We start from the raw sequence: 11,661 nt of genomic DNA on the forward strand, positions 1-11,661 counted from the left end.
CCAGGCAGGTTTGGAATTTTCGACTGCGGAACAATTTTCGCCCCCGGTACAATTTTGGTGTGACAGCTGCCGTTGAGCATCGTAGCATCATAAACGAGAAGTATGAGCGAGCAAAGTCGCATTGTTTACCGACCATGGAAGTATAAATTGCTAATCCGATGATACTCTATGTGATCTTTAAATTACACTCCCCCTGCCATCTGGGCAACAATTATTATTAAACAATTATTATTTAAACTACTATTTTAGATTAGTTTTTCCTTTTTTGACCTAATAATGAAAAACACCTTGTATATAAATTTCATTTTTGTATTTTAAAACAAAACAAAAATCTTAATTACCACTCGAGACCAACACGAGAAGTTAACGCAGCTGTCACACCAAAATTGTACCGGGGCGAAAGTTGTACCGCCTACGTAATCTGCGTTCGAAAATTCCAACCCTGTCTGGCAACGGACGATCGCGTCGAACGTACCCCGGCAACAGACGATCTCGTCGAACGACTAGGAAGGTTCATGAACATTCGCGAACATTCGCGCTCATTCAGTGAGCGTCACAAGACGAAATAACAATAAACATAACACTTATTATACAAATGACATTTATTAGCGTTGCTAACTTTATATTTGTATTGTATGTAATTGTTTAATCACATTTAGCTATTAAACTGAGGGTATTAACACAAGCTAGCTAGACTATGATACACTTTAAACACTCAGTTTACTAGCAAATTCAATACAATACTAATATAAAGTTTGAAAAAAAAGTGTTATCTGTATTGTTATTTCGTCTTTGGCAACATGAGCGCGAATGTTTTTTGAAACCTGTCTGGCAACGGACAATCGCATCGAACTATGACGTAATGTTTCGAACGCGAATTACGTAGGCGGTAGAATTTTCGCCTACGGTACAATTTTGGTGTGACAGTCCCAAATGATAGTTCAGTCTCTCTCCTCCAGCTGTTCCGGTGACGTCAGAGAAAGGCGAGAGCCGCTAGCTAGCTGGCGTTAGCTCTCCTGATCTACAGTACAGACTCGCGAACCATCTAACATGCATTGATCATAATACAGTCTTTCAGCCATTCGGAACCCAGAACAAGACGGATTCATCAGTAAGTCATCAAAAGAAAGCGGTAGACATAGCGCTGGGTCATGTGGCTAGCTAGCATTCGTAGCTTAGCTAGGGTTGCTAATGGTAACAGCTAGAATACACTTGCTGTGGGCTAAAATCGTTTAAAGAACATATCGGTAGTGTACAGCTATACTTAATGTATTAGATAGGATTGATAGGGTGGATACACCGTAGTGTCAGAGGGCTAACAGTCTGATTTTTGGCCCAGGTGGTCAACATGACACCACTCTTGATCGCCTGGTAATCAATTATCCGACAGGAAAAGCGGGTTGAGATGGTAGCGTCCGCTGGGACAAGACGAGGCATAACTCTTTTTTTATTCAGCTAAATCAGTTATATCACTGGAAATATGGTCCCATATTCTTCCACAAGAGTGATTATCAAATGCAGCCAAAATGGTCTTATTCCACTCGTGGACTGGAATAATGTCTACTAACTAATGTAGCATGGTTGTTTACTTTACAACGACACTAACTTTGTCTTCTTCTCCTTTCTCTTCTTCTTCTTTCTCTCCTTCCTCGTGATCTTCTTCTTCGTCTTCTTTCTCTTCTTCTTTCTCTCCTTCCTCTTTTGATGCTGCCTCTAAACACAGAAACCTGTCCTTTGCGTCTCGTTTCCTCTGTTACTCAAGAGAGTTCCTCTCGACTTCTTGTTCACTGAACCGAAGTTTTCCGACTGTGGTGCCAGAAAAAAAGACGCCTACAAGCTGAGAACTAAAAACTGAGTGTGGATTCAATGGTATAATTAACAATTATTCGCCAAAGGCAAAGTGAATAGTGGGGAATAGCGTACCCATATATAGCGCACATACCCATCTAAATGTTTTTAGATAGGTATGTGCATAACCGTAAAAAGCAGGTAAATAAAAGCTGGTGTGGGTGTAATGCACATAGACTGAGAAAAACTGACTTGGATCTGTTGGTGGAAACTATTGCAGAATTATTTTCAGTACCAAAATAAAAAAGTACCTGTTTCTTTTGTATCCCTAGTAATAAATAGGATTAAATTGATGCAAAAATATGTCAATAGTTAAACAACACACTTGCAACGTACAAAAAATAAATGTATGGCTAGTTCACTAATAGTAGGAATGGAATGCTGTTAGCTGACTGACAAAATTCTTAGTCAGGGACAGCCCTACTGTCATTACACCATGCATCTGGGGATTTACTCAACAGTTGGTTATAAAGAAATGTTCTTACTTAGTCCTGGTACGGGAGTGCTTTACAGTAGCCCTTGGTGTGTTGTTGAGGCCTCACTTCTCTACCTATCCTACAGAGGGAGCCAGAACGGGAGGAGCAGCTTGACGAGAACATGCCCCCCAAGTTTAAACGGCACCTCAACGATGAGGAGGTCACTGGATCCATCCGGAGCGAGAGGGTGAGACACAAATGGTGTTAGTTGTGTTCACCTTGTGTATAGTAGGGTTTACTATTGGATTGCATCTGGTCCACGCCTGAATTAGTCTTTCATCAACATAGAAATCCCTGTTCCATACTGTTCACCTTAATTTAGTTTATCCGTTTTCACTTTTGAATGGGGAATATATTGAGTCTGAATAGTACTAATGTGTCAGGATTAGGGATGGGCATGATAAATCGATGATTGATCAATGATTGATTTATCGATGATTCAATCGATGATTGATTTTCTGAACCACGGGATATTTTGATAGATCAAAAGGAGGTTGTGTCGCATAGTGTGACAACGGAACAGCCAAGCCATTGCTTGGCTGTTTCTTGGTTCTGATTGGAATTGGAATAAAGATTTTGTCTTTTTGAATTGTTTCCAAAAGTTTAAGAGCGCCATAGGCTCATTGTTCGGCTTTTACGAGCGCCGCATAGGCCTACATTTATTATTATTTTACAGTAGTTGTTAACTTAAACTGGCTTGTATGATTATTATTGGCGATAAGTTCTTATTCTGTATTACAGATTTTGTCTTCTTGAATTGTTGTTAAAGCTAGGGTGTGACCCCCGACCGAAATAGTTCTGGGTCTGATCCCAAATGTCTTCATACCTGTAGACATCCATGAGTAAGATGCCTAAACTGATTCTGTATTTATTTTGTCTCCTCAGTAACTAAATTCACTAGAAGACGTAGTATCTATAAGCTATATCCTTTAGCTCAGAAATTTTCCTGTTTCTGAAAATACCTTAGAGGACATGGCTGTAAAAGTGCCCTCATCATTCATTATAATGACCGTAAATAAACCCATTTTGTAGTTGTGTAATCTTAAGCCACGTCGCTGCGGCTATGGTATGTTATACACTTTACACTCAGCCCCCGTCCCATCCCATAGTTGCTGTCTGGCCGTGCCTTTATCTGGCTCTCTAAATGTACTGTTTACTGTTGTTGGGAAGTCAAACATCAAAGCATAACAAACAATCCATCCCCCAAAGCCTGCATATCTTGATTGCCCCTTTTCCATTCTCTCATCTCGGGTAATAGCTACCAGTCCTCTTACAGAGAGTGTGGGAGCGAGAGGGAATAAGAGTTAGCGCCTGAGTTTTTTTCAACCCTTTTTAAGTAAAGATTCTTATCGATACAATTATTTGTCTTCGTCTTTCTATTGTTTGATTCCAGTGTTTAACCAGTCAAGGCTACCAAGTGGTGAATGTACCTAATCATCCTACTATCGATGGATTGTTTTTAAAATGTATCAATACCACTCCAAAATAGCAGCAGGTGATATGCTTAAATCAGTAACTATGTCATAGAACCATACGTTGCATTGGTCAATCCAATGTACTAGAAGTTTTCCTTCTTGTTAAGCGAATATTCTTGAAGATTTGGGTAATAGAATATAAATGCACCCCACTTACAAAGGTTTACACACTCTGCATGTGCAGGGCCTTCAAATTCTGAGGTTTGTTTACTCACAATGTGCAGTGTTAACCCTCTGGCTCACTGTTGCTTAAAAAATTATATTTGATGGTTGATTTAATCATAATGAGTTCTGCTCTGACCGAAGCAAACAAGCATTTGTGTGTCTTGCTTGAATTAGGGTTTTGGACAACCCTAGTCCAAAAGTGTATTGCGCCCGATGTAAGCAATAATTGACAATAATCCTGAGTACGTTGACTGGAAGGTCACAAATGCAGTCCCATGAATCTCTGTCAAAGCAGGCTGTAAGTTACGGCAATAAACCGGTAAGCACTAAAGTAGTTATTAGTAAGTACACACCTCTGAGACATGACACAGACAGACTGAAGCCAATCCACACACACATGGAGTCAGGTGAGGTAAAAGGACCACAGACCATATAGACAGTGTTCTGCGGTCCTTAGAGGGAGTCGTGCAGCAAAGCAGCAAAAGCTTTGCTTTTGATTCACTTTTAAGACAGAACGGATGCCAGCAGGTGTTCAATACCTTGCTTCATAAGTGTATTTATTCTGTATTGTCCAGCGTTTGTATTGGGAATATAATGGGTCTAACTTAGAAATGAACTGTATTCATCTTTGGAGATGGGTTTATTTTGCTCTTGAAAGGCTTGGCATGGTGATTGAAAATTAAACAGATCTTCCCAACTTTTCCTAGTCAGAGCTCTGGCAGTATTGCTCACTGGGGCTCTAAATAACGGTTTCTGTGATGACGGATCCACTATACTATAGTTATCTACAAGTGTCAGCAGGACAATTGGGTAATCTAATGGTTTTGAAACAAATAAATAGGATTTGGAGACCCGTCAAACTTTTCCATCTTCGTTTTGCAGAGAAACCTGTTAGAGGAAGACTCGGATGAAGAGGAAGACTTTTTCCTGTGAGTTTTTAATATGTTCTTCTGATGAACATCAACTTCCAAATCAATCACATGTTATTTAATGTTTGAAGTTGAAACAGCGGCATTAGGCCAACGAAGATGTTAAATAGCAGGACTAAAATAAACATAATCAACCCCTATTGTTTGAATCCATATATGTATTTATTTGACTTAAATCCATTATGTTATAGGAGAGGACCTTCGGCCCCCAGATTTGGCCCCCAGAATGACAAAATCAAACAGTAAGTACCAAAACTGGACCAACACGGCTCTGCTCTTCTGTGCCTGGGCAGAGCCTAGCAACAGCATCACACCTTGTTTTGTTGTGGACAGGCCTTATGTAACTGCAGTTCTGTGTGTTTACTAGAGAGTGCCAGGTTGTTAGCCTGTTGCACAACCCTGGCTGTGATGTGCAAGTCATTGCGTATCCACCTCCACTTCCCGTTAGTCCCTGTTTCCACCTGAACGTTTGTTCAGGCACAACCAGAGAACAGAGTCCGTCATTGAGGAGCCAGTCTGGCCTCTGTCTGTACTGGGAGTTCCTCACGGCCTTTCACACCGTCTTCATATCAACATTGTTGTTTTGAACTCAAATGGCGGATTTGCAAGCTGCCCGTTGCTGTCCATGTTGTTCCTGGAAAGGGGTATTCGTTCATAAGGGCTTTCCGGTTACCTCTTCTAAGTGTGTGTGTGTGTGTGTGTGTGTGTGTGTGTGTGTCAGGGTGCAGTCCCAGGTGGACGAGGTAATCGACGTCATGCAGGAGAACATCTCCAAGGTGATCGAGAGAGGAGAGCGACTCGAGGACCTGCAGGACAAATCAGGTGACCTGGAAGGAACAAGCTTCTGGACGTCCACATTACATATACTTGCTTTCTTGCGGCATTTCACAGAGGCACGCCCCCTTTTGGTCGGCCCCCGTCGAAATTCTGAGAGTATACAAAAATAGCTGCACCCGTTAAGAGATTTATTAGTGTGAATGCTATAGCATTCACACTAATAAATCTAATGCTATAGCATTCACACTAATAGATCTCTTTACGGGCGCAGCCATTTTTGTTGAAAGCGTCATCACTGAACTCTAAATCTTTATTATTAGTGTATACACTCTAGATAATGAAATCTTTATTATTAGTGTAAATGCTGTAGCATTCACAATCTAGATATTGAAATCTTTATAAGTGTGAATGCTTTAGCATTCACACTCTAGATATTTAAATCTTTATTAGTGTGAAACTGTAGCATGCACACCAATAAAGATTTCAATATTGAAATCTTTATTAGAGTGAATGGTGTAGCATTCACACTCTAGATATTGAAATCTTTATTATTCTTATTCCACCGTTTTTTGGTTTTCAACTCCTTCGCCATACTTTCAGCTACAGAAAACATTAAAACGTTCAGCTCTTTAATGAAATGATGGCTATCTATCAGCGTTTTTCAACTCTTTCATCTTCTTAAACTATTCAGCTTTTACCACTTTTTTTAACATGGGAGTCAATGGGAGGACGGCAGTTGAAGTACCTAGTACCTTCAACTGTTTACCTTCGTTCAAACCATTTAACAAATCTACACATTTGTATCTTCAATACTATCCAAATTTCGATAGCATTTATACTTTTTTCCGAATCACAGTTTTAGTTTCAAACCGGCATAATTTTCAGTTGTTCCCGTTGACGCCAGAACGTGAGGACGTTCAGGCACACACACACACACGCAATAGCTCCGCCATTCTCTTAAAGAGACACACACACACACACTCACGCAATGGCTCTGCCATTCTCTTAAGAGACACACACACACACACACACACACACACACACACACACACACACACACACACACACACACACACACACACACACACACACACACACACACACAGCTTTATTCCAATTTGTTTTAACATTTTGAACTCTGTTCAAATCTCTCACTTGATTAAAGCTATTCAACATTTCTATTACTACTACTACTACTACTACTACCAATACTACTACTACTACCATTACTACTCCTACCAATACTACTACTACCATTACTACTACTACAACCAATACAACTACTACAATTACTACTACTTTATCTACTACCTATGTTACGTATCTTAAGCACATAAGCTACCCCCACATAGCCACAAGGAAGCAGGATCTAACACATAAGCTGCATTACCCCCACATAGCCACATGGGAGCAGGATCAAACACATAAGCTGTAATTACTATACATAGCCACAAGGGAAGCAGGACCCAACAAACAAGCTGCAATAACTACTCCAGCCACAGAAGGCAGCGTCTTTAAGACAGACGAGGAAGCCGGAGCCAACACGTCACATAGGCCACGCCTACTTGATAGAAACCCAGAGCGGGAGTCAGAAAGGTCAGAAACCCATCAGGTCAGCCGTGGGTCGCTCCACGCGCGTGTCAAATATAATTCCCCTCCTTCTGCTTCATAGTTACCATACTGAAATACTTTAACAAATAAAGTGAGTTAAAAGCGATCCGGTTTAGACTACTTTCTTCAAAAACACAGCACCTACTATTTCAGCTACTACTACTACTTCAGCTACTACCTACTATTTCAGCTACTACTACTGCAACTACTTTAGCTACTACTACTACTTCAGCTACTACTAATTATACTTCAGCTATGTAGTTGTAGCTGACAGCTACAACTACTTCAGCTACTACTACTACTTCAGCTTCTACTACTACTACTTCAGTTACTACTACTTCAGCTACTACTACTACTACTTCAGCAACTACTACTACTACTTCAGCTACTACTACAAATTCAGCTACTACTACTTCAGCTATTACTACGACTTCAGCTACTACTACTACTACTGTCAGATTCTTCAGTTCAATTGATTTTACATTTCTTCATTTTCAGCAATTCTTTGCGCTTTTCATTCAGCCGTCAGCATTCACACACGTTTTCTGCAGGAAATGCAATTTCTAGTTTTTATTCTTTTTTGGTCTTCAACTCCTCCGCCATACTTTCAGCTACAGAAATCATTCAACTATTAAAACGTTCAGCTCTTTAATGATATGATGGCTATTATTCAGCGTTTTTCAACTCTTTCAACTTTTTAAACTATTCAGCTTCTTCCAGTATTTTTTAACATGGGTGTCAATGGGAGGACGGCTCTGCCGTGTGTATAGACCGCAACAGTCACTGTTGCGGTCTATACACACAAATAACCATTTTGAGGTGCATTTGGCCGGTCTTGTGTATAGGAATGTCTCTTGCTTTATGACTGTGCCCCTGTGTATTTTCCATTGGAGATGGTCCATAGCTATGTATACTTTATAGGTGTGTGTGAAATGTCTTTGTTCCTCCAATTACATGAAGACTCATACACACAAGTCTTTGAACAAAGACGGTCCCGGTTCTGTTTTTCTCACTCTGTCCTTGTCGAAAATGTCCTTTGTGGAATAAACTGTGGGGGCACATTATGAAAACAACAGATGTTATGTAGCGGCCTCTCGTTCTGTCCTGCCAGCTCCACAAGACAACGATGCACATCTGGAACTCTGGAGCTCACATCTTGTTTTAAACACTATAGACAACACTATATGTATTTTTTCTTTTTCAAGATATGTTTTGAAAGATTTATTTTTGCATTTTTAGGCTTTATGATAGAGTGAGACAGACAGGAAGGTATGGGAGATAGAGGGGAGGACCTGCAGCAAAGGACCACAGGCAGGAATCGAACCCGGGTCGCTGCGATCTGCCTTAATGGTATGCGCTCTACCCGGTGAGCCACCGGGGCGTCCCCACACTATGCACACTTTGACTGGCATTCAGTTTTTCTTCTTTTTCTCCAGGCAAAATGAATTATTCCGCCGGTATGGTTGACCCCGGTAGTCGCTGACCTGTTTGAGATTCCTCCGAATTAACAAGCATCTGCAGAGATATCTCTCACCTAAGCACTTGTCTTTGTAGCCCTGTTGGGCAGAGGGGTCGTCAAATATGCACATGTACACGGGGAGCAAGAGGGAGGTAAAGGAGGTAGGCAAGAGGCCCTGCCGGCACCCACACACATGTGTGTTTGTGTGTGTGTGAAACACATAATCTCACAGCTACACTCCATCTGACTAGCCCACTTCAAAGCAATCATTTTTTTCCCTTTTTGAAAAACTAGAAAATTGCAATGAGAATGAGATGTGCTCTTCTACAGATGAAGAAGACCATGATTTGATTATTTATTCTTGTCCTTTTTCCTCCCTGTGTCCACACGTGTGTGGCCTGGCTGACGTCTGTTTGTGTCACTTACAGAGAGCCTTTCAGACAACGCTTCGGCCTTCAGCAGCCGAGCTAAACAGCTGCACAGGAGGATGTGGTGGAGAGACATGAAGGTGTGTGTGTGTGTGTGTATGAGAGGTTGGGTCATTGTTGTGCCTAGTCTAAGAAATGCTGTTAGGTTTAAGGTTAATGTTATGGTGCTGCTCTATAGTGCAATGTGATACGGTCTGGTTATTGATCTTGAATATTATTTTCACAGATGAAGATCATCATTTCCCTGGTTGTATTTGCCGTCCTGCTGATTATAATTGGTGAGTATTTGGTAAAACAATAAAAACAAATAAAAGGATATGCATTGCCAAAAACATGCCCTTATGTCTCTATGTCTCTCTGTTTCTCTGCGATGGTCCTTCAGTTCCAGTCATCCTCCGGTATCACTAGTGTCTGACGACAAGGATGAGAACCATCTCTCATCCTCCCAACTATCCCTTCTCATGTGGTCCTCCACGCCAGCTAGAGGGCACTAGCTGACCTCCTACAACATCCCACCTCCACCCCAAATCTTTGTCTGTTCCCCAACCCCCTTTCCCCCAAAGCTTTTGCCTCAACTGTCCCACACCGATGCCTGCATTGTTCGCATTTCTAAAGAAAACAACAACTCAGTTATCAGTTGTGTAGGATGGGTTTTTTTAGTAATGTATGGAGGACGAGAATTTATTTGAATGGGGCACAGGCAGGAGGCAGTAGGTTGTCATCTCATGCCCTCTGGTCCACGCAAAGGGGAACCCTTTTTATCTCATGCTGATGCATATCAAACACGGGGCCCTTAGCCTTATCAAGAGACACACTCTGGAGCCTGCACATCACCTTCACTAATGTTGTCACTGCACAGAGTCCCCCTGCTCTCCTAGTTTAACCGTATTGTTCTGCAAAGCCCTCCAGAAATGAAAACCACAGAGGCACTGCAACTTTATAACATTTTATTCAATGTTTACACACAATTCCCTAGTGTTATAGCTGTTTAAGCCTCCGGTTCAACGCACTGTGGATGAGAATGTTAATATAGGAAGGACATGGGAAGGAAAGGAACCAGCTGAAATTCCTGCCTCATGTCCTCTGTATTCTGTTTATCCGTTCAATAGTAAAAAAGTGGACTTGAAGTATAGCTTCCCAGAGCTGCACATAACGTTTATTGCAAGTCCCTATACACAGTCTCAATCACAACCGCAAAAGGATACCCCTGCGCAAAAACTCATGCTGCTCATTAAATGACAGCAATCTTTGTACTACGGCCCCAGTCCCTGGTTCGATTGTTAATCAGCATAGCTGGTTTCATGCCGAAATACATCCCATAGTATGAGCGTTGTCTCTTTATTTTTTATTTTTTATTTATCTTTATTTGAGCACCCTAAACCTCTGAACACTAGACCCAGTGCGACCCAGGTCCCTGGGTCGCAACTGTCCTGGGATCCTGCTGGCTCCTTGAGACGCTGCTCTTGATCTTTCCACATGGTTCTGTTTGAGCGGATGTTATATTACTGTTGTAGTTTTGATTCATTGTTCGTCGTGTGTTAATTTTTTTTTTTGCACTCAGTATTTCATTTTCGCTGGCAGAATATTGCCACTGCTCAGTAGGAATGTCTCGTATCGCTATTGCGACAAAAGACAGTGTTTGTATTGGTGTCCTGCTTTGAAGATCATTGGATGGAGGTTTAGTATTGCGGCTTTGAACATCTTTGTAACGAGCAGCAACCATACATAGTCATTCCTTTTAAAATATTTGTGTTCTCGTTTACTTCTAATTTATTTAAAATGTAAATACCTATTTAATTTTAACAATGTACAATATTCTGGCACTGCAAAGGAAGACTGTGATTTATTGTTCCGTTTTTGCTCTGAAATAAAAATCAATATAACGGGCATCTGGAAGGCTTTCGTCTGCTTTTAGACTACTAGTTCATGCGGTTGGCCACTCTCCCTGGTTTCTTCAGAGCTAACGAGGACTTATCTCATTATTAGGCTTGGGTTGGCAGCTTTACCGGCCAAGCTGGATCCCACGGTGGTACTTGAGTTAATGGCCCCGGACTCTGCCCTCTGTTTTCTCGCCACTTACTCGCCACACTCACTCAAGCACACACACACACGCGCGAGCACGCACGCACGCAGACAGACATGATATAACAGGTCGACTCAGTGGATTTTAGCTGCGGCCTAATTGTATTGGAAAGATGATGAGTAACTAGAAAATGCATTTCCTGCAGAAAATGCGGTGAGAGCTGTAGTGCAAAGTGAGGTTGAAAATATTTTTTAATAAAGCCACATAGAAGACATAAAGAAACATTAAATGGCTTAAATCAAGTGAAGAGATTTGAACAAAAGTTCAAAAGTCTAAATGGGGTAAACAATGTAAACATGCACACCATTTAAGAAAAAGTAAATGGTTGGAAACAAATAAAGTGACAGCTGAATGAAAAGCGCAAAGCATTGCTAAAAATGCAGAAATGTATTATTATTATGTATAATTAA

At 41.1% G+C, this 11,661-nt stretch overlaps 1 protein-coding gene across 2 annotated transcripts; it reads left to right on the forward strand.

The window, feature by feature from the left end:
• The first annotated feature begins 971 nt into the window (after window positions 1-971).
• vamp4 (vesicle-associated membrane protein 4) lies at window positions 972-11,055 on the forward strand. Of its 2 annotated transcripts, XM_079740502.1 has the most exons (9): window positions 979-1,111; window positions 1,724-1,869; window positions 2,410-2,511; window positions 4,847-4,893; window positions 5,085-5,135; window positions 5,615-5,715; window positions 9,169-9,248; window positions 9,395-9,446; window positions 9,551-11,055. In XM_079740502.1, exons 2-9 carry the CDS (start codon window positions 1,867-1,869, stop codon window positions 9,574-9,576), a joined length of 462 nt encoding a protein of 153 aa, XP_079596628.1. In that variant the 5' UTR covers window positions 979-1,111; window positions 1,724-1,866; the 3' UTR covers window positions 9,577-11,055. The 2 variants fall into 2 exon arrangements, with proteins under 2 accessions (XP_079596629.1, XP_079596628.1); XM_079740503.1 differs by lacking the exon at window positions 1,724-1,869 and having other exon boundaries at window positions 972-1,111.
• Window positions 11,056-11,661: the final 606 nt, after the last annotated feature.

Source organism: Pollachius pollachius (genome assembly GCF_949987615.1).
Source record: "Pollachius pollachius genome assembly, chromosome: 7".
Classification (NCBI taxonomy): Eukaryota; Metazoa; Chordata; class Actinopteri; order Gadiformes; family Gadidae; genus Pollachius; species Pollachius pollachius.